Source organism: Schistocerca serialis, chromosome 4, assembly GCF_023864345.2.
Source record: "Schistocerca serialis cubense isolate TAMUIC-IGC-003099 chromosome 4, iqSchSeri2.2, whole genome shotgun sequence".
Lineage (NCBI taxonomy): Eukaryota > Metazoa > Arthropoda > Insecta > Orthoptera > Acrididae > Schistocerca > Schistocerca serialis.
The window spans coordinates 689,487,653-689,512,315 of NC_064641.1; the positions used below are offsets into that span (position 1 = coordinate 689,487,653).

At 40.3% G+C, this 24,663-nt stretch overlaps 1 protein-coding gene across 4 annotated transcripts in view; it reads right to left on the bottom strand.

The window, feature by feature from the left end:
* Positions 1-20,643, bottom strand: part of LOC126473186 (fas-binding factor 1) — a 133,010-nt gene extending 112,367 nt beyond the window's left edge. The window contains exons 1-4 of one of the 4 annotated variants that reach the window (XM_050100079.1): positions 20,435-20,643; positions 8,703-8,839; positions 8,521-8,628; positions 8,367-8,439 (exon numbers count right to left, since the gene is read on the bottom strand). In XM_050100079.1, the coding sequence (XP_049956036.1) occupies positions 8,367-8,439; positions 8,521-8,628; positions 8,703-8,798 (277 nt within the window). In that variant the 5' untranslated portion in view covers positions 8,799-8,839; positions 20,435-20,643. Of the gene's footprint in view, positions 1-8,366; positions 8,440-8,520; positions 8,629-8,702; positions 8,843-20,411 lie in introns of all 4 variants that reach the window. The other 3 variants (XM_050100078.1, XM_050100080.1, XM_050100081.1) reach the window with 3 other exon arrangements.
* Between the last annotated feature and the right edge of the window lie 4,020 nt (positions 20,644-24,663).

A 24,663-nucleotide genomic window follows, 5' to 3' on the forward strand; every position in this document is an offset into this window, starting at 1 on the left:
GCCACTTTGTTGAGAATTTACAGATCAAATTTTGAAATATAAGAGCATAGACTTTCACAGCCAGAATCCATTTCAATAACATTCTTCTGGGTGTGTGAGTGACAAGGGAAGCAGGCCTGCCCGTCACAGATGATTTTTTTCCAAATTTATGGCATACGAACAGCTTGGCCCTAAATGAAAGTGAGAGAAGTGGGAGCTCCAGATGGACAAGCATTTAGAAAAAATAGCATTTCTTGCACAGGTTGGTCGAGGCATGACATATTTAGGTCAGTGTGGTCTACAGATAGTTGTTGACTTGAGTCCCTATGTGGAAATTTCTTTTTCTTCTCTTTATGTTACTTAGACTGCAAATAAATCAAAATTATCCTCAATGTGTTGAATTTATTCATATTTACATAGAAAGGCATGCAAAGGAAAGGCAAAGAAAAATTTGAGTGTCAAGTAAAATTCCAGGAAGGTATTGTAAGGCATACATATGAACTTCATGTATAAAATTAGATACTTGTATTAGTATTTCATGGCAGATAAAACTGTGTACTGGACCAAGACTTGAACTCAAGACCTTTGCCTTTTGCAGGGAAGTCCTCTACCAACTGAGCTACCCAAGCACGACTCACGACCCATCCTCACAACTTAGGAAGATTGGAGATGAGGGACTGCTAAAAGTTGTTATACTATTTATTTGTTTTTTTGCTGTGAAGAATCTTTTAGCTCTCTTGGCCATCATCAGACAACTTAAGACTAAACAGACAGTCCACACAACATCAGAGCGAGCTTCTATCATACGAAGTTGGTTATTTGGAAAGATAGGTGTCCATTTTAGAGCACTTGCCCACAAAAGGCAAAGGTCTCGGGTTTGTGTCCAAATCCGGCACACAGTTTTAATCTACCAGGAAGTTACATATCAGTGCACACTCTGCTGCAAAGTGAAAATTTCATTCTAGATACTTGCATTATTTTACTGTCGATGATTTACACATGGTGGACTGATTTCCATCATAAAAACATGAGAAGCAGTAATTGTCTTCACATCTGGCACATGTAATAAATGCTACATTTTTACAATTGCATGGTTGTTTTAAGGTTTCTGTAAAAATACAAACTTAGTTTACATTCAAAAAAGTTTCATTCACATCACACAGTTTGGCAGCAAACCATGCATAATGCATCATTTTGATGAATATTAGGAAGGATAACTGGTGACATACAGCTGAGTTTATTTTAATACAGTATTTTTTGGATGTCATTTCTTTTTCTCTCCTGATGAGATAAGAGCAGGTCTGAAGCTTTTTGATCAAATTCCTTACCTGAGATAAAAATACGCAAAACAGGGTTGAACCAGCTAAATGCATTTTTTGCAGGAATCACTTTCATACTGTATAATGACAATCGTCCTTCATCTTGAAAAATCTCTTCTACTCATGCCTTTTACAAAAAAAATAAAATAAAATAAAATAAATAAATGCAGTACACTGAACATCATTTTGGTTTATTTGCAGTGAATGCAGCACAAAAATTGAAAACAAAAATGTTCCTGCATAGGAACTTGATTTCGTGACCCTCTGAGTACCATTCTTTATCCTTTCCACTGTGTCAACCACTGCATGGAACCAAGGCTAATATGAATAGTTCATGCTTTGCCCAATCTGCACCAATAAGTGCTATTTTTTCTAAATACTTGGTCACCTGGAGTTTTCAATTCTGTCACTTTCATTTCTGGCAAAGCCCTGCCTACTCCAAAAATCTGGATGAAAATGGTAATTACGAGTAGGTGTGGTTCCATTGCAAGTCATATCTATTAAAATTACCAATGTTTCAGCTGCTACTGCAAGAAGTCTTCATCAGGGTAGAAGAATGCCAGTAATAGCAACCAAAACATTGATAATTTTATAACATATGACGTGCTCACGCACCCAGCACAGTGTTATTGCAACATTTTTTTAAAACTTTGACCTGTACTGATAAATACATCACTGCTGACAATATTAAGTTCCATAGCAGAATAATTTTATAGATAAGAATGGAAATTCGAAACAGTGAACAATTTATAGTAAGAGATACCTTTCCGATTATATAAAAACTACGCACAAATAAACGCTTCACATTATTGTGCTTCACATTATTGTGTTTTCTTTCTAAAGTGTGAGATTGGCAAAAATGAAAACTTTCAAGTCTTTTTCCACTACTGAGCTGATTTTCAAAAATTAATTCTGAGCATAAGCATTGAAAATTTTATATTCATATCAGCATTGGTGAATATGCAGATCTGACAGGAATCAGCAAATGCAAATACAGACAATTGCAGTTTAACAATTTGTCAATGAGGTCATTAGAGATGAAGCACAAACTCGTATTGGGCAAGAGAACTGACTGTGTCATTTTCAAGCATTTGCCTTAAATGATTTAGAGAAACTACAGAAAACCTAAAATGGATAGCCAGAGGGAGATTTGAACTGCTGTCCTTCCAATGCAAGTCCAGTGTCTTGCTGCTGCACCACCTCGCTGTGTGATGACAATGGAATTATTTTCAAATTCCACAAACTTAACACTTAATGTATATTTTCTCTGTTTATGTGTCAGTCACGGTCCAAGTGCTTCTCTCACCAAGTTCCGAAAGTAGACTACTTTTACATCTACATCTGTACGATTACTCTGCAATTCACAATAAAGTGTCTCACAAAGGGTTCAATGAACCACCTTCAAGCTGTTTCTTTACCGTTCCACTCTTGAACAGTGCACATGAAAAAAGAGCACTTAATTTTTCTGTGCAAGCCCTGATTTCTCTTATTTTATTGTGACGATCATTTCTCCCTAAGTAGGTGAGTGCCAACAGAATGTTTTCGCAATTGGAGGAGAAAACTGGTGATTGAAATTTCACAAGAAGATCCTGTTGCATCGAAAAACGCCTTTGTTCTAATGATTGCCACTCCAATTCATGTGTCGTGTCGGTGGCACTATCTCCCCTATTTCATGATAATACAAAATGAGCTGCCCTTCTTTGTACTTTTTCGATGTTTTCCATCAGTCCCACCTGACGCGGATCCCACACCTCACAACAAAACTCCAGAACAGGGTGGACAAGCATGTTGTAAGCAGTTCTTTAGTAGGCCTGTTACACATTCTAAGTGTTCTGCCAGTGAATTGCAGTCTTTGGTTTGCTGTACCCACAACATTATCTTTGTGATTGTTCCAATTTAGGTTGTTTGTAATTGTAATCCCTAAGTATTTAGTTGAATTTACAGCCTTCAGATTTGTGTGTGTTATCAGGTAATTGAAATTTAACGGATTTCTTTTAGTAGTCATGTGAATAACTTCACACTTTTCTTTATTCAGGGTCAATTGCCACTTTTCGCACCATACAGATATCTTATCTAAATCATTTTGCAATTTGTTTTGGTCATCTGATTGCTTTACAAGATGGTAAATGACAGTATCATTTGCAAAAAATCTAATGGACTACTCAGATTGTCTCCTATGTTGTTAATATAGATCAGGAACGCCGGATATTACTTCTGTTTTACTCGATGTCTTTCCATCTATTACTATGAACTGTGACCTTTCTGACAGGAAATCACAAATCGAGTCACACAACTGAGGTGATATTCCATAGGCAAGCGGTTTGATTAGAAGACGATTGTGAGGAACGTTGTCGAATCTAAAAATATGGAATCAATTTGACACCCCCTGTCGATAGCACTCATTACTTCACGAGTAAAAAGAGCTAGTTGTGTTTCGCAAGAACGATATTTTCTGAATCCTTCTGACTATGTATCAATAAATCGTTTTCTTCGAGGTACTTCATAATGTTCGAATAAAGTATTTGTTCCAAAACCCTACTGCAAATTGACGTTAGTGATATGAGCTTATAATTCAGTGGATTCCTCCTACTTCCCTTTTTGAGTATTGGTGTGACTTGAGCAATTTTCCAGTCTTTAGGTATGGATCTTTCTGTGAGAAAGTGGTTGTATATAATTGCTAAATATGGAGCTATTGTATCAGCATACTCTGAGAGGAACCTGACCGCTGTACAATCTGGACCAGAGGCCTTGGCTGTATTAAGTGATTTAAGCTGCTTTGTTACACGGAGGATATCTACATCTATGTTTCTCATCTTGGCAGTTGTTCTTGATTGGAATTCAGGAATATTTACTTCCTCTTCTTTGGTGAAGGAGTTTCAGAATACCGTGTTTAATAACTCTGCTTTAGTGGCACTGTCATCAGGGACTTCACCATTGTTATTGCACAGTGAAGGTATTGATTCTGTCTTGCCACTGGTGTGCGCTTTGTGTATGACCAGAATCTCTTTGGGTTTTCTGCTAGATTTCTAGACAGAATTTTGTTGTGGAAATTATTAAAAGCATCTCACATTGAAGTATGCGCTATACTTTGAACTTCTTCAAAACTTAGCCAGTCTTGGGGATTTTTTGTTCTTTTAAATTTGGCGCACTTTTTTGTTGCTTCTGCAACAGCTATCTGACCCATTTTGCGTACCATGGGGGATCAAGCACCATCACATATTAATTTATCTGGTATATATCTCCCAATTTCGGTCGATACTATTTCTTTGAAATCATTTCACAACTTTTCTTTACATGATCAGATTGGAGGGAGTGGAGACTGTTTCTTAAAAAGGTGTTACGAGCATTTTTATCAGCTTTTTTTAAGTAGATATATACACATCAAAAAAAGTTTTAGATCACCTCAGTTCCGAGAGTTCTGGGACCTGTACAGAAAATTGGAATAGAGGTCAACATAAATATAATTTCCGCCCTTGTCATTGCTCATGAAAACCACAGATTGCATGTTGTACCACCATACAGCGAGACCTTCAGAGGTGGTGGTCCAGATTGCTGAACACACCGGTACCTCTAATACCCAGTAGCACATCCTCTTGCATTGATGCATGCCTGTATTCATCGTGGCATACTCTCCACAAGTTCATCAAGGCTCTGTTGGTCCAGATTGACCCACTCCTCAATGGCGATTTGGTATAGATCCCTCAGAGTAGTTTGTCGGTCACGTCATCCATAAACAGCCCTTTGCAATCTATCCCAGGCATGTTTGATAGGGTTCATGTCTCGAGAACATGCTGGCCACTCTAGTCATGCGATATCGTTATCCTGAAGGAAGTCATTCACAAGACGTGTACGATGGAGGCACAAATGTCGTAAATGAAGATGAATGCCTTGCTAATATGCTTCTGATATGGTTGCCCTATCAGTTGGAGGATGGCGTTCACATATCGTACAGCCGTTACAGTACCTTCCATGACCATCAGTGCCGAACATCGGCCCCACATAATGCCACCCCAAAGCAGCAGGGAACCTCCACCTTGCTGCACTCGCCGGACAGTGTGTCTAAGGCATTCACCCTGACCAAGTTGCCTCCAAATAAATCTCCGACGATTGTCAGTTGAAGGCGTATGCGACACTCATCGGTGAAGAGAACATGATGCCAATCCTGAGCGGTCCATTTGGCATGTTGTTGGGCCCATCTGTACCACGCTACATGGTGACGTGGTTGCAAAGATGGACCTCGCCATGGGTGTTGGGGTTGAAGTTGGGCATCTTGCAGCCTATTGCGCACAATTTGAGTTGTAATATGATGTTCTGTGGCTGCATGAAAAGCATTATTCAACATGGTGGCGTTGCTGTCAGGGTTCCTCCTAGCCATAATCCGTAGGTAGCGGTCATCTACTGCAGTAGTAGCCCTCGAGTGGCCTGAGCGAGGCATGTCATCGACAGTTCCTGTCTCTCTCTAACTCCTCTATGTCTGAACAATAGCGATTTGGTTCACTCCGAGATGCCTGGAAACTTCCCTTGTTGAGAGCCCTTCCTGGCACAACGTAACAATGCGGATGCGATCGAACCACGGTAATGATCGTCTGGGCATGGTTGAACTACACACAACACAAGCTGTGTACCTCCTTCCTGGTGGAATGACTGGAACTGATCAGCTATCGGACCCCCTATGTCTAATAAGATCGTTATTTACATTTTTGGGCGGGTTTAGTGACATCTCTGAACAGTCCAAGGGATTGTGTCTGTGATACAGTATCCAAAATCAACATATATCTTCAGGGGTAATGCAAAACCTTTTTTGATGTGTGTACTTTGCATTTCTTTTCGATGGTTGTAGGTGTTATGGTACTCAGTCTATCAGCAACTGACTTGTGGTCACTAATCCCTGTATTCGACACGATTCTCACTATTTGTTCAGGATTATTTGCTGCTAAGAGGTCCAATATGCTTTCGCAACCATTTACGCTTTGAGTGGGCTCATGAACTAACTGTTCAAAATAATTTCCTGTAAAAGCATTCAGTACAATTTCGGCAGATGCTTTATGCCTGCCGCTGGCTTTAAATGTATAATTTTTCCAGCATATCGAGGGTAGATTGAAGTCACCACCAACTATAATTGTATGAGTGGGGTACCTATTTGAAATGAAACTCAAGTTTTCTTTGAACTGTTCAGCAACTATATCTTCCGAGTTGGGGGTCGGCAAAACGATTCAACTAATAATTTAATCTGATTGTCAGGTATAGCTCCTACCCATACTATATCACAGAAACTATCTACTTCAATTTCACTATGAGGCAAACTACTTCTGATAGCAATAAATACTCCACCACCAACTGTATTTAATCTATCCTTTCTGAACGCTGTTAGAAAGTTTGAAAAAATTTCAGGTGAACTTATTTCTGGCTTTAGCCAGCTTTTTGTACCTATAACTATTTGAGCTTCAGTGCTATCTATTAGGACTTGGAGCTCTGGTTCTTTCCCAACACAGCTACGACAATTTACAACTACACTACTGTTCGTTTCTACAACTACCTTAATGTGTTTTACCCGCCCATTTTTAGACGGATGCCCTTTCTGGGGTTCCCTGAGACCTTCTAACCTAAAAAACTGCCCATTTCCTTCCACACAGCCCCTGCTACCCGTGTAGCCACCTCCTGTGTGTAGTGGACTCCTGGCCTATTAAGTGGAACCCGAAAACCCACCACCTGATTGTGCAAGTCAAGGAATCTGCAACCTACATGGCCACAGAACTGCCTGAGCCTTTGATTCAGACCCTCCACTTGGCTCTGCGCCAAAGGACCACAGTCATTTCTATCGACGATGCTGCAGATAGTGAGCTCCGCCTTAATCTTGGAAGCAAGACTGGCAGTCTTTACCAGTTCCACTAGCTGCTCGAAAGCAGAGAGAATCTCCTCCGATCCAAAGTGACACGCATCATTGGTACCAACATGAGTCACCACCTGCAGTTGGCTGCACCCTGTACTCTTCATGGCATCTGGAAGCACCCTTTCCACATCCAGAATGACTCCCCCCCCCCCCCAGGTATCCACACAGAGTGCACACTGGCTTCCTTCCCCTCCTTGGCAGCCATGTTCCTGAGGGGTCCCATTACGCACCTACCGTTAGAGCTCCCAACTACCAGCAAACCCACCCTCTGTGAATGCCAAGACCCTGCGGGCCGAGGAGCTTCCTTCTGGAACAGGGTGGACAACTGCATCCAGCTTAGAGACATCGTCAGCCACAGATAACACCCACAACCTGTTCATCACACAAACTGGGGAGGCCCTATGATCGGCCCCTCAGAAAGTTTTTTCACTGCCTGCCAGACTTTGGGATGATCTCCCACTCGACCACGGGTGAGGGGTCAACCTCAGAGCAGGCAGTACCTGGGGCGGCCACAGCAGTGGACTGATCGGAGGGCACATGGACATGCTCGATGTCCCTCGCATCCCCACGTCCAACCCCTCACAGTGATGCCCCTGGGCAGCAGCCTCAAGTTGTGTGATGGAAGTCAACGCAGCCTGGAGCTGTGAGCGAAGGGTCTCCAACTCAGCTTGCATCTATACATAGCTATCACAGTTCCTATCCATTACTGCAGTTGTTCCTGTTTGAAACTCATGAAAATATGTATCAAATGAACGGTGTACTTGGCTTATTAGCAGCAGGAAGTCAAAGTGCTCTCTCACGCACAGTCTATCTGACACTGAGCTACACTAACCAAAACAAACAAAAGCCTATATGATACGAGGGTCGATAACAACGGCAGAACTGTACGCTATGCTCTTATTCAAAAAAAAAAAAAAAAAATAAAAATAAAAGGTTATGCCTAGTAAGCACTTGAACACGCAAGGAATTACAAAAAAATAATCTAGTAACTACACAGATATCTGTAAATGAGTTGCTCCTGTTGAAAGATCATAAAAATATATAACAAACAAATGGTGTACTCGCCTTATTTGCAGCGGGAATACGAGGTGCTCTGTCTCTGATAGTCTATTTTAAAGTAAGACGACATATTTTCTCAAAATTTCAACTTCTCAGAAATATTTTTCTATAAAGCTTACCTTCAAACCCTGGCAGCTTCGAACTTAAAGTACCTGATTTCCGTTCTTTTCTTTGTGAAGATCTTAAAACACCCTGCAAAAAATATATGTATTTTAACTTAGGAACTAGCTAAACATCAAAATGAGACACACAGGTATGCTACTATCTTCCTACCTGTACTGACTCCTGCTCTGGTTTCTTATTGCTGGGTGCAACTGTTATCTGCTTGTCTTTCTTTTTATTTGCTGTCCCAAAGAGACCTGCATCCAGATCTTCGAGGCCCTGTCAGAACTTGAACTGTCAGTAATTACTTATAATTCTTTGGTGTTTATATGGATCTGTCACACTGTGCTTACCTCCACCATTCTGGCCATTTCTGATGAATTAACATCTGATACATCAGACTCATCTGTTCCCAGCTTGGCTCCCAAATCATGTGAAAATTTTGCCATTCTTTCATCATGAACTACTTCCTCTGTGCCAAATCAGATAACTGCTGAAAATACAGACATTTCATGTACACAACAGTACCAATGAAAAATGCAGTTACTAATAATACCTTAAAAATTCTGGCAGTAGGAGAGGTATGATTTTATTCACTTTTGAAATGAATAAAAAACTTACACTATGAGATGTGAAAACAAAATAAAATTGTGTATTTAAAGATATCAAATGACATTTTCAGCATGTGTTCAAATGGTTCAAATGGCTCTGAGCACTGTGGGACTTAACTGCTGAGGTCATCAGTCCCCTAGAACTTAGAACTACTTAAACCTAACTAACTTAAGGACATTACACACATCCATGCCTGAGGCAGGATTCGAACCTGCGACCGTAGCGGTCGCGCGGTTCCAGACTGAAGCGCCTAGAACCGCTCGGCCACTCCGGCCGGCTCAGCATGTGTGACGACTTGCAAAGCTTTAGGAATTACTAAGAGCATATACCCAATCATACATTGATTATGGCTTAAATTATAGTTGACAAGATGTGATGTGGTTTTCTGGAGTTTGCACACTCAGTTGAATTGCTCCATTTCTTCAAGGTTGTGCTCTCTGACATTGCAACTGAGCAGTGTAGACCATTTAATGAATTCTATATCTTTTAAAGATAATTACCTTTTATTGCTGTTTACATGGTAGAAGCTATTGAGATACAATAATCTAATACTCAGGACACTTGTTTTTTTTTATTTATTTATTTATTTATTTATTTTTTTTTTTTTATTTTACTGAGTAAACAGTCAACTTTCCTGTCCAGACACTTGGATGAACCCTTACTACAGCTTCAGCCTATGGTATATATATTGGTACACATTAAAGGAATGGACCTCCTCAGATATGGTGAATGACAGCTTACTTTCATAGCAAAAGGAGAGGAGCACATTGACAAACTGCACAATAGGAATAAAACTAAATTCAAAATAAGAGAAGTTAAAATGTAAATTTCCACAATGTTTTGTTTTAGTTGTACTCCTGTTATTAATTTACCCAAATGACTATCCAGTACAAATATAGTACAGAATGCTCTGGCAGGGAGTATGTAATTTAGAAATAAGAGAGACCACTCACTGAACAGCAAAAGCCTTAAAGGTGTTGATGCATGCACCCCCCCCCCCTTTTTTTACACCCCACAACACACACACACACACACACACACACACACACACACACACACACACACACACACCTGTGCCAGCTGGACACAAGTGCTGGAAGAAACTATTGGCAGAGGGTGTGCAGACAGTGGGTTAGTGGAGACTGAGGGCAAGCGGATCGTGGGAGTGAAGGGTGTTTACCAAGGAAAACTTCCATCTGTATAGTTCAGGAAAGCTAGTGCTGGAGGGAAGGATCCAGATGAAACTGGTTGTGAAGCAACAACTGAACTCTAGCATAATGTGCTCAGCTGCATGTTGTATCACTGGTAGTCAACTTTATTCTTGGCCACAGTTTGCTGGTGGCCGTTCATTCTGGTGGACAGCTGTTTGTGTGAAATGCTGACATGAAAAGCTGTGCACGGACTGCAGCAGAGTTGGTATATGACATGGCTCTTTCACAGGTGGCCCTGCCTCTGAAATGAAATGAGCATTTGGCGTCATTGGGCGGGAGGCCCCTAGTGGGACAGGTCCGACTGTCTAGGTGCAGATCTTATTACATTCGACGGCACATTGGATGACCTGTGTGCCAGATGGGGATGAAAATGATGATGAAGACAGCACAACACTCAGTCCCTGAGCAGAGAAAATCCCTGACCCAGCCGGGAATCGAACTCAGGCCCGTAGGACGGCAATCTGTCACGCTGACCACTCAGGTATCGGAGCGGGCGGCCCTGCCTCTGATGGGGTAGGATAAGTCTGTAACACGACTGGAATAGGAAGTACAGCATGGGTGGATTGGGCAGGTCTTACACCTGAATGGAATCCTCCTCCCCCCGCCCCATCCCCAAAGTGGTATTCCACAGGTGCAAGACCAGCCCAATCCACCCACCCAGTACTTCCTACTCCAGTCCTGTCACAGGCTTATCTTACATCTGATACCTTGTAGAGGCACACTAGCCCATCAAAGAGGATTTGTTCTGAAAGCTAACAAGTCTTCTTTCTCTTTTGTGTGTAACTGTCAACGGCTCAACACTTCTGCTATTCAGTGAGTGGTCTCCTTTATTCCTAAATTATTTAAATGACTTTCCAGTGATTTTAAAGGTATTTTCATTAAAATTAATGTTTGTTAATGACACAACTATAACACAGACAGTCCTAGTGAAAACTGATGCTTCCTACTGAACAGGAAGATGGTATCGGGCACAGTGCTTAGAGTGATACTAGCGTGAAGATCGTGTCACTCTGAATGGTATTATAAGACCTGCATGAAGCATTCTGTGAACAGCTCAATACAGCTTCCTTAGGGTGTTTTTGTTTCATTATTACAACTACAAGAAAATGTCTGTTCTTCTCGCCAGATGTGTTTTGCTTTATTGACATATCACATCATCAGCGGTCTGTAATTACAGATATTTATAATTTGATTTGTTTTTATGATCAAAAAACAGTTAATTAACAATTTGTTGGTTTTTACTTACAGTAATTTCTCCTTGGTTTTTCACTTACATCAGGGAATGTCAATTGCAAGCAGAAATCACCATAAGTAAAAAACCAACAAATTGTTAATGAACCGTTTTCGATCTTAAAAACAAAGCAAATTGTAAATATCTTTAATTACAAACCGCTGATGATGCTTTACTTATATAAAGTGAAACACACATTATATTGTAGATGTAATTAAAGAACAAAAATAATTCCAGGAATCGTGAAGCCATTATAGACAACATGGCCACACAAATGAAGAATTCAAAGCTTAATACATAGCCTTGAGAATCACTTAAGAGAGGGACATTCATACATGAGTGTGATTGATGCATTGTCCCTAATCGAGTAAACTGTTCCAAAAGAGAGAGCTGCAAAATAAATGTAATTTCAGTTGAAAAAGCTACGAACAACAAAAATACTCCAGCTTGGACAAAGCTGTGAATCTTAAAATAAGACTTATTTAGTTCTTCTATCAAAGAAACCTCTTAAATAGAAAGAATAAACAACCAATGCAGAAAAATGAAAGGGTAAGATGAATATTAGCAAGTATGTAGGACAATACATAGAAATCATTGAAATCAAACAGATACCCCTTGATGAATACTGCACTACAATAGGACTAACAAGGTGAAATTACAATACATAAAGAACAAAAGTTCCAGACCCTAAAAGTCAGTGAATGTTGTATTGAATAACTCTTTGAATGTGTGACACAATAGTGGCTCAGTAAACACACTTACTAATACAGGCAGTTTACACTGTTGTGCAAACAATTCAATTCACCATCACTGTCATTTTACAGGCCACCAACAGAAATGCCAAGCTTTACAAAGCAAATAGGAATTGTTTTCATTAGGTTATGTGGGCTTCATTGGAGAATCATTTTTTGTAGAGTTTTAATGCTGATTTTCCATACGCTAGCACTGACACAAGTAACCTGGAGTTGTTGATGTCCAGATTTTGATTATTTACAAAAGGAAAGTTCCTGATTAGGATTGAAGGACATAACCTAGAACAACAAAAATTGACACTTTGTTTTTCTTGACCTAATTACATTCAGTGATTTAGATGTAAAATTGTTCATCAGTTGTTTATTTGGATCAACAGAAGCATGCGATTCCACCCTTCTACTGTGACTCATGATGTAATGGTACTGTGTGTGACGTCACTACACATGGAGTTTTTGAGTTGGCTGTGTTTGTAGATGTCATGTTATTGTAGTTGGTGGTGACCTCTGGTGGCAGATGTGGACATGCTGAGTTTAATGTGTGGTATTGGGTTCATTTGAGTTTTGATTGTCATCGTGCTAATGTGGTTTTGAGTTTGGGTAGTAACATGGGTTGTGGAAATGTTTTAATTGAGTTATTAAGGTTTTCTTTTTATGTATTTGGCATTTTTTTTTAGGTTTGATTAGTTTGGCGTTGTTTTGCGGAAAGAAATCTAAATTTTTTTTATTGCTTATCTGTTAGGTATGGATATGACAGTGAAGTTCACGACTGCCTCATTATGTTCTGAGATAGATGATGATATGATGTCTGTCATACAGTTTCTGCTAATGTTTGGTCTTATCGCTGAATGTTATAGGTTCATGTCTGTAGCAACAACATGAGGTTGATGAGAGTTCTGGTGGCTCGGACCAGAGACATGTATATGTGGTGTTGTCAGTGTGTAGGTGTGTGAGGTGGACAACCTAGGTGGTATTGGCAGAGGTTTTTTTTGGTAAATAATTTTTGTTTTGGTTTTATTCTATAGTAATTGTGATGTTTTGTGTGTTGAATATTTATGGTGGCTCAGTTGCGTTTTAACTGATGTATTGAAAACTTGGGTTTTTGAGTTGTTGGGGTTTAGGGTTCCACTTTTTGGAGTCGTAGGTATTGGTTTTTTTGCATCGATAGCTGCGGTTGAGCTATGTAGGTTAAGGGAAATGTCCGATTCCACTTTTCTGGGTTGTAGGTATTGGCTTTTTGGTACTGGTAGCTCCAGTTGAGCTATAGGCATCAAGTGAAATATCTGATTCCTGTGGTTTTGTTGAATGTTTTTTGTTTTAAGACGGTGCAGTGTTTTTTTATTGTTGTATATTTAGCTGGTCCCCACCCTAAACCCCAATTTTCTGCGGATGTTCCATTAGTTTTATGTTATTTTTAGAGTGAGATATTACGAGGGTGATTTGAAAAGTTCTTGGAATGGCATAGACGAAAAGTACTTACATCACAGAAATTTTTTTTATTTTTCAATTTAGTCTCCTTGTCGATTAATGCACTTGGTCCAACGATGTTCCAGTGCCTTGATCCCATCTCGAAAATGAGTTTCCTCTAGGCCTGCAAAACAGTAGTCAACACTGGCTATCAATTCTTAATTTGAAATGAATCTTCATCCACCAAGAAAAATTTTCAGTTTTGGGAAGAGATGGAAGTCTGATGGAGCCATATCAGGTGAATAAATTTGGTGTGGCAACAATTCATACCTTAGTTCATTTAAGTTTGCCATGGTGACGGCACGTGTGCATCATATTGATGGAAGATGACTTTCTTCCTTGCTACACATGGCGTTTTTTCATGTATCTTTTGTTGCAATTTGTCCAGAAGGTTAGCATAGTATTTCCCAGTAATTGTTTACTCAGTGGGGAGATAATCTACAAACAGAATGCCCTTCACACCCAGGATACTGATGCCATGACCTTTCCTGCCAAAGGAATTGTCACTGCTTTCTTTGGTGGCAGAGAATCAGCATGTTTTCACTGCTCTGACTGTTGCTTTGTCTTTGGGGTATAGTAGTGCACCCAAGTTTCATCTGTGGTCACAAACCAGCATAAAAAAATCTTGTTTGTTTCTCCTAAAACGGGCCAAACATTGTTCCGATATGTCCATTTTCATGTGCTTTTGACCCAGCTTCAAGGGCCACAGCACCCATCTTGCAGATAATTTTTTCATTTATGATTCTTCAGTTAAAATGTGATATACCCTTTCAAACGACATCTGGAAAGCATGAGCAATTTCACACACTTTCAATCGGTGAGCCTCCTTAACCATTTTGTGCATTTTTGCAATGATTTCTGGAGTAGTGACACATCTTGGCCGATCACTGCGTGGATCATCATCTAAGCTCTCCTGACCAAATTTAAATTCATTTGTCCACTTGGCAACAGTTGAATATGAAGGAGCAGAGTCCCACACGGTATTCTGAAAATCGACATGAATATCTTTTGCTTCCATATCTTTCTTTACGAAGTACTTAATCACTGCCTGCTCAAATCTTGATCTTTTTCATCTTCGCAAATCACTACATGGGAACAACAACAGAGCTACATCACCGCCACAGCTCTTCTCCAAGAGCACTGACGTGGCACGTGTTTAAAGGCAACAGTCCAATGAATATCACGTGAACAACTCGTTGCATTAATGCTGACCTCTCGTGGTGATTCCAAGAACTTTTCAAACCACCCTTGTATTGTGTCATTTTTATTTTTGTTCGTGTTTGTTGGTATGTGTACGTAGTGATGTCATTGTTGTTTTGTACATGCTGGAAGTGGCTGTTGACACCATACACTTCTGTAATACCGTCTATTTGACCAAGATGGTAAAATGTTTACAAAAGAATTCATCAACCAGTTAGGTTAAAATCATAGAACAGTATTGTATCACAAAATTTTAAGAAATGATTTAATCATGCTGTTTAGAGAGACATTATGAGAAGAAAGCTGGAAAGAGATTTATAAAATGAAAAAAATTAACTTTCCCTTAAACTTATTCCTACAGCACTTTTGAGTCTTGTTTTACCCAAAAACAAATAAGATAAAATTAAACACAAGCAGGCACACAGGATAGATAACTCCTCAGATTAAAATCTTGTGCTAGGAAGATACTACAACTCTACGTAATTCAGAGGATAAATGCTAGACTCTGTTACCACCAGCAATTTCAAGCTTCTAGTCTGTTATTGCAAAAATGCACCACACACACACACACACACACACACACACACACACACACACACACACACACACACCATGTCCAAACGTGTTTACGGGAGGTGTTCAATGTGGCGTCCATTCATAAAAATGCACCCCTATGCCCTCCAGCATAAGGAAAGACACACCCTTTTAAGTATAAGCGGTTGTTGCTGTACCTGCTGGAACGCACTGAAGAAGCGACCCTGTAGTGTCTGCGCATAATTGATTGGCATGGCACAGACCAATTCCTACAAATGTTCCCAGAACCAAAAGTCTAGGGGACTGAGCTCTGGGGAGTGATCAGGCCAAGGTGTAGGGCCCCCGGCCCAATCCAGCGGTCAAGAAATGTCTGCGCCAGATGTTCAAGCACACTGTGACGGAAGTATGCTGGTGCACCATCGTGCATGAACCACATTTATATTGAAACTTACTGCCAGGAAGTTTCATATCAGTGCACACTCTGCTGCATAGTGAAAATCTCATTTTGGGCACATCTATATTTGTTGCTGCAACAGCACAGCCTCCAGCAAGGTACGTAGTACATTAATGAGAAAGTCCACATAATGCATCCCAGTTAACCTTTGTGGTAGCACATATGGCCCTATTAATCTATAGCCAAGTACGCCTGGACATACGTTGATTGAGAATCAGTGTTCATACCCTCTTTCCTGAATTAATTAGGAATTTACATCTGCCCATACATGTTGGTTATGGAAATTGTCAACAGTGTCCTTTGTGAATCCTGCCTCATTGGTAAATAAAACCTTGGATGTGAGCAGTGGTTTTGTGGCACACTCCTGCAACAGCCATTGACAGAACTGCCATGATGATCCTGTGGCCCTAGGGCCTGAATGCAATTGTTCAGGAAGTACCCCCCATCCCAGATAAAAGAGTGAGAAACGCCTTCTGCTGCTGCTGACCGTCGCACACTAGTCCCATGGGTTTCTTCTACCAAACGTAGCACATGCTCCTCCATGTCAGGCATACGGACTGTGCGAGGCCTTCCACTGTCAGTCTTTCGAGGAGCAAGGGTACCTGTGTCCTTCAGATGCTGGAAAAGTCTGCTGAACGTCTTATCAGACGGCACTCTGTGCTGTGGATATTTTCCAGCATAGAGGGCACAGGCTTGCAGGCTTAGAGTGAGTCAACAGAAAAAACACCCTATGCATGCTGCACATTAAGTTTTCTTATTTATCTTGAGCACTCAGATGTGTTTTGCATTAATTACAAGGCATTTTCAGTGGATGTCATGACATAGCACACGATTTTTGTTTTCATGTACATGTTATTTTTTGGAAGTAGGTAAAACACTATGGTAGGTATCCAGGGTTGACAATACTGCACATGTAGGCACACAAACACAAAGAAAACTAATGTAGCCTACAACACACTCAAGCCACACAACTAACTGCATACCACCTACTGCATAATAGGAGAAAGAATGTGGGAAGAGCAATGGAGAGCTGGACGGGAAGACAGTTGGTGACTGGAATGGAGAAGCAGTAAGCACAGGGGTCAGGTATGTGGCACAAGTGATCTTGTTCTGTTACAGGCAGTGCAAAGTTGCACATAGCGTACAATGACACGGAATGGACTGGGAGGAGAAAATAGAAAATAGGAAGAGATAGACTGAAGAAATGAGGGTGTAAATATAGAATGAGAGAAGAGGGGGCATAGCGACGGGTGGAGGTGGGTGTGGAACCTGGGCTAGTGGAGATTAAGGTCAGGATTGTGGGATCAAAAGGTGTAATGTCAGGAGAATTCAGGACAGCTCAGAGAAACTGGTATTGTGGGGGAAGATCCAGATGACACAGTTTGTGAAACAGCCATTGTGTTCAGCAGCATGTCCCACTGTTGGGCAGTGAACTCTGTATTTGTTCACAGTTTGGCAGTGGTCATTCATACAACTGATTGAGGCTAGCCCACATAATATGATGGGCAGAAGTGACAGATGGGCAGAAGTGACACCAGAGCTGGAATATGATAAGACTACTTTCACAGGTGGCCCTGTCCCAGGATCGGACCAGGACAGGGTTTGCTGTGTGAGTCCATAACACAGGTCTTGCACCAGGGTCTTCCATAAGGGTTTGACCCAAGTGGCAAATGAGTGGGAATAAGTGTGGCATAAAGATGGTCCACAATGTTCTGTACATCGGGTGGGTGACACAGTACCACTTTCAAATGAATGAGAAGGATTGTGGGTTGTATGTTCATTCCTGGACACAATAGTAAGTAGTAAGGGTATGGTGAAGCTGTCCAATGCAGCGTAAGTAATGAAGGGGATGCTCCTTTGAAGTTGGAACATGTGGGGTTTTGGAGGATTAGTATCACATGTGGATACAGCGTGGGAAATCTGTTCATGGAGTACGTTAGGAGAGTATACCTGCCTGTAAAAACTTTAGAACGAACATGAGCATGCTAGGCAATGGACTGCCTTGTGAGCCACCCACTGATGGCCAGAATGCATGGGAGAGAGATTTTAATGTGGAAGGGGTAGTAGCTACAAAATGGAAGTGCTGTTGTTCATTAGTGGGCTTGACATGGGATGAGACTTCATGAAGGCACCGAAGAGGAGGACTGTTATGCTGAGGAGAACCAGGTGAAGCAGATATGAGAGGTTTGAGGCTGTGGAGAAAATGAAATAAAGTATCTTGACCCTTGGTCCAAATCATGAAGTCATCATCAATGAATCTGAGCTAGGTAAGTTATTTGGCATCTTGGGTGGGTAGAAAGTTTCCTCTAGATCCTCCATAAATGGAGTGGCATAGGAAGGTGCCAAACCGGTGCCCATGATGTACAGTGAATTTGTAATCTTCCACTCAGAGGAGAAGTAGTTGTGGGGAAGAACGTAATTCGACAGCTGTGTACGGAATGGGGTGGTGGATCTAGAGTCAGTAAGAGATTGGGAGAGGTAGTGCTCAAGAGAGTCAAGGTCATGAGAAAGGAGGATGATGACATAATAACTGATTTAATCGATTTGAGGTGGACTGAGGGGAATATTTTTTTCTGTACAAGAGTTTGGTGCTACTTGGGATTTGTTATTGAGAACTGAAAGAGTTATTTGCACAAAAGTCCGCCCGAGTCATGTCATGATGAAAAATACTTTACAAGACTACAGATACATTTCTCAAGAAGGTCTGCATAGAATTGTTTCATTCATCAAGGGACTGTGGAGATAATATTAGGCAAATTACAGCTCACAGAGAAGCCCAAAGGCAACAATTCTTTGTACATTCCATCCATGAATAATAATGATATAAGGTCCAATTACATGGCCATTTGCCAAACACTTTACAGTGAATCAACAAGTGTAGATGCAGAAGTCTAAAGCTGTAGGTCATAAAACACTTAAAGCTGAGATAACTATCAAAGTCAAGACACAGTAGTTTGTCATACTGTTGTATGTAAGTGATTATCACACAGATGAACACAATCAAGAAAAGTTGAATGAGATTGGAGCAAGATGAAATGAGTTTTATCTTCAATCGCGAGCTTTCTCTACTACAGAAAAATATGAAGTTCTGGTTCACTACTAGTCCCTGAACCAAAGACCCTCCTCAGTCAACATACGAATGGGTTCACATAGAAGGCAGCCATGTCAGCTTCCTTGCATGTGGTATTATCCTACTGGTAAGTCCAGTCTTCCAAAAATGAAATAGTTCTCAACCAACATCAAACTGATCAGAGTGCCAAAGTTATCTGAGGTCAACTGAATCAGCCAACACCGGATGTCAGCTTGACTCTGATGTAATAATCTTAGGGCATGTGACGTCTTGTGTGTGCAAACAGAAAAACAGAACACACAATATTTCTTGGCACCAAAATTATTTTTTGGGTTGAAGGCTTTGGAGACAGGCTGATGTGAACCGTAATCCACAGTATAGTTTTAAAGGTGACACTTTGATTGTAAGCTGGTGAAGTCAATGAACACGAAGACAAAATTTTAGCTGTAATGACATACTGACCTATAGTGTTGCCCATGGTCTAAGTTAGCAAGTTTGTGAATCAGTACTGAAGGCTTCACCAAGCCTGGTGTGTTAGCTTTTCAGGGATAAACTGAACAAGGCAAAAATGTGTCCAGTAGGCAACTTGAAAGTATAAATAATAGTGCATACATGTTGTGGAAGAGGGTGTTTTTTTCTTTTTTGCCATGGTGTTTTCTTACACTTCATGTAGCTTTCAATACTAACAGAGATTTAGATGCATGGAAAATAATAAGTTACAAAACAGTTTTGATTCTATATCATACTGTAGGTGTTCCTGTAACAAGATGGATGAGTTGGTTCACATATTACCAGGCAAGGGAACATTACTTCTAATAGGAGTATGTCTAATGAAGGACAAGTGTCTCTCTCACTCTTTGGGTTAATAACTGTTTTAGTTATCTTGCTGCATTTTTGGCACATATCTATTTTACATGAGTTTGACTGTGGAACAGTCTACTTCACATTTACTGTGTTTCATGGGATGACATACGTAAGATTACACACAACTGGCAGCAACAAATTATTAATCATGGGAAGAACAAGACTTGCATGACTAATGACAGTTTCAGGCCTAGTGTAGGGGAGCCTGACCATCAGAATGAATATTCAGGCCTGCTCTTTGAAGGAGATTTAAAGAGACTATCAAGAAGTACAATGAACAATGATCTGCCGGACAGGGAAGACCTATCTTCCTTATACGCAAACAGGAAAAGCTGTTATGAAGAGAAAGTGTAAACTCCATCTACAAATCAATGTAGAAATTTAAAAATTGTAAACAGTGACATGTGACAGTTCACTTGCCAAACATGCATTAAAATATGTTGATCAAGTCACCTCAAAATCAATTATGGGAGAGGTGATAGCAAACACTGCTCTGTGCTACTGCACACTTATAAATACAATACATACATTTATCCGAACGTCAAACACAGAAACCTGTCCGATTTCGACATGGGCTAAGGAATCTCTAAATAAGAAACTTCTGCTTAGGTATTACTACTGACGCACTTCAAAACATTCTGTTGAATAGCTACAAAAATTGTGAAATTACTTGTGCAGTAAACTGAGGATTACCTGCCTCCTACAGTCAGGTTGGGTTAGAGAATGGTAATTTCAAATATTTGATTTGGCTTGTATTTATGCATTTTAATAACATCCATTTCAATTTATTCAGAATTAGAGGTTACCAGCAAACGGAAGCATACTGACAGACTTTTAGTCGTCCTAAATATCACTTTATAGCTCCTACATTTTCTTGGCACCTTCCAAAATTCAAATATTAGTGTTTACACCTAAGCTAATTGGTATCACAGATATAATACTTCATTATAGCAGGCGTCCGTTGATATCTAAATTGTCTTTGTTTCTAAGATCTTTGCCAAAAGCTTGCTTAAAATATTCATATTATTTGAAATAATAAAGCATCATAAAATGCCAATACCGGTTCACTGCGTTGTTTACCTTTATCTTTTTAGAGACTGGAGAAAAATGTTTCTCGCACGTTTCAAGCCAGATTTACACGCCACGCCACGTCACGCGAAAATACTCCACAGCGCGTTTCAAATGGCTGCTTTTACACAGGGTGCCAACGGACTTCATGACTTGTCACATCAATGTTTTTCGGGAAGTTTTGACGGCATCATAGTCAGCTAACCTCAGAAGTTAACTAATTTTGGCCGCGTTCACTCTTGTTATAGTAACGGTTTGTGTGCTTCTGCGTCTTCTTAACCTTTATTTTTTTGGTGTGCATTGTTTTCGTAGTAAATTGCAAATGCTCCGTGACGTTTTGGATATTTTTTCTGTTGAGTGTTCTACCAAAAGCAAAGTCAGATATCTAAAAGTGAAAAATTATTTAGGTTTTACAACAGCAGTCATAGCTGAGGCCCTCACCCTATATAAGTAAGATCAAATACTGATGAGCTAAAAAGTCATAACCATTAGCTTAATAGCTTCTTTGTTCGTCTCTGGAACGAAATATATGACTGATGCTACGTATCAGGAAGCCGACAGTTTGTTGGTAGGGTTGTGAGGTATGTGGCATTATGTCTACACACAGGTAATGTAATTCGCGTAAGTAATGGGCCGCTGATTTGCATACGTGGTGATGGTGGCAATAGGGACCCAAATACGTTGCATAGGATTTACATCAGGGGAATATTGTCACCGAGACATCAACATGAGTTCACTATAATGCTTCTCAAACCATTGTAGCATAGTTCTGGATCCGAAAACAAACAGTTATACTGCTGAAAGAAGACATCGCCTTTGGGGAAGGCATTAAGTATGAAGTGATGCACGTCATTCGCTGCTGTCAGCGTGTCTTCGATTACTACCATAGGTTCCATGCAAGAAGAGGAGAATGTCTCCAGTAGCGTAATACTGCTTCCGCCAGCCTGTGTCTGTGGGGCGCTACACGTTTTGAGCCGCCATTCACCTCAATGACAGCGTCTGCGGAGACGACCATCAACCTGGCGAGGCCAAAACGTAATTCACGCAAAGAACCGACAGGTCTGTATTGATCGACGGTCGAATTCTGATGATCCCGTGTCAATTGCAATCATAACTGACGAATTTCTTGGGTCAAGACATATCTTGACCCAAGAAATTCGTCAGTTTCAGGCCTAGTGTAGGGGAGCCTGACCATCAGAATGAATATTCAGGCCTGCTCTGTGAAGGAGATTTAAAGAGACTATCAAGAAGCGGAGCTTCATGTTCAACAATGTACGATGAACGGTGTGCTGCGAAACACTTGCGTGTGTACCAGCAGTGTGCTTGTTCGGCAGCGATGCCACAGCTTACCATCTGTCCTATTGTACAGAGCAGTAAAAACTGCGAGTCCCACATTTTGTGAAGCGTGGTGGACATCCAACGATTTAACGCCTAGTGGTAGTTTCACTGTCCTACCTCTTTCCATAGATGCTCACTATTGTGGCATGTGAACATTCGACCAGCTTCTCCGTTTTCGAGATACACTTCACAGGCTCTGCGTAATAATAATCTGCCCTTTGTCAAAGTCGCTTATCTCAATGGATTTCCCCGTTTACAGCCCATATCTTCGCTAGGGTGATTTCCCTTTCGATTCTGTTTCACTTACATACTTTTGCTACCGTTATCATGCGCCCACAATGGCACCATGCCGCATTCAGTGTCATGATGGGCAGAAGTCATAATGTTTTGATTTATCGGTGTAAGTTGATACAGCAACTTTCATTAGATAATATTTTTAGTTATAAAGTCAACCCTAATGAAGGAGAAAAATACGATTGTTTGTAACGTTATTAGTTATGTAAGGGGGAAAAAACATGATGGTTAAGTTAACCATGCCAAACTAAGTACTGTGCTGCTCCTGCGCTGCAGACAGCATAATCCTGACACCGCACTGGGTACTACACCATGTGCCGCTTACTCCATGTAGCGCATTTGGGAAAAGTGCAGCACTATCCTGTACATAGGGGTTGTATCCGAGTTTTCATTGCAGTTCTTGTGAAGCTGGAAGTTAGCTGTGGCGGTGGAGCAGTTTATTACACTGAGATTTATTCCACCTGAATATCATTACGACTAAAGCAAATGCTGGAAGGTGATATACTATGAGTTACATACTATTATTAATGTATCACTGCCAGTGGTTAGTCACTTGAGAGACTTGGTGCCTCATAGATTGTATTAAATCGGGAACTCAGTGGGATAATGTCCACCTAACGTTTGTTATGTGTCGTAAACACCTTCACCTTTATATATCATGAAGATTTTCGACTCTCAAAAATAGCCCTGCTCTCTCGCTCTCGATGCTAGTCACTGTAAGTAATCTTGGGAAGCAACAAATCAACCAAGTAATATTGTAATGAAAAAGGGCGTGGCGGCAAATAAGAATATGGACCTAACGTGATAAATATAATATAATTCAGGGGCGCAGTGTCCTCCAATAAAGCACATGTTACAACCACAAGGGAAATCTATTACAGTATTGTTTTTCACCCATAGTCTCGACGCCGATATCTCGCAATGTCACCATCGGAGTTCTACAGGGGGGGCTCCCCTCAGCATTCACAATCCCGCGCTTTCTAATACCGGAACGGTATTAATATGCTGAAATTGTTCTAGAAGGTACTAGAAACCTATCATTTTACCACACAGCTGTCACTCCCATCTATGTCCAGCCACGTCAACCAGTGCGCCTTCCTGCTTGAGATAACTCAGAACCTTCTAAACTGATCGTTCGATATACCTGCCTACTGCCTCCTGCATACTCTCATCTACATTTACTTTGATTAATAATGAAAATATATCAATTGATGTCGCCTTTTGGGTGGCGTAAATTACCTTGATTTAAATTTGGATGAAGCTCTTACATTATTAATAAAATTACTATTGAAGCCTTTAAATAAAATTGCAAAATAGAGTGGATATATTTATACAGTGCTATATGTTATACTATACATTAGAAAAAAAGATGTATTAATTACAGCAGAGGAGGCACCTAATATTAAACTTGCCCTAAATCTTCGTGAAACTGTAATGACTGTCATCTGAAAAGGAGGAAGTGTTTTATCGCCTTCATCACATGAGACTGTGGAGGCTGTCGACAATTCTTGCCTTTGCGCTATTCTTCCCATTCAGACCCATTGCTGCTTATGTTAAATGTGAACCTTCTCTTTCCTAATGTGCTGTGTGTCTGAATCCAGTTTTAAATGTTGTAAGAGCAGTTTTGTTGTAATAAATTCGTTGTCAGCGAATAATGCTGAGATAAAATATTGGAACTTCATTATTTTCATTTGTAGCAAGGAATATTTATGTAGATGAAAACAACTCTGAACTCTACAGTTTATAACATAGCAGTTTATTGTATTATTTAAATTGGCTGTATATCATAGAGGATGCCATATGTATTTTGATACAATTGTAAAAATAAATTACAGTGGTTCAAAAGAAAAACGCCCTTTGCATGCTGCACAATAAGCTTTTCTTATTTATCTTGTGCACCCAGACACGTTTCGCCTGAATTACAATGCATCTTTTGTGGATGTCGTGAAATATTACACGATTTTCGTTAGCACATACAGGTTATCATTTGCACTTATAGGTTATAGGTTTAAAATAGTTCGTTAAGATTTTTATAATAAAATGAAGAAGTACTTACAGATTAGCATCTAATTCATTATTTCTAAGCCAAACACCTTATCTTTGGTGGCAAAGCGATTGAAAGCTTGCGCTTTTCCTTTTTGTCACTGTTTTCGGTGTAAAGCAATGTAAGTACCATTTTTGTGTGGATAGTGTTATTATTCCAATCCCAAAGAAAGCAGGCA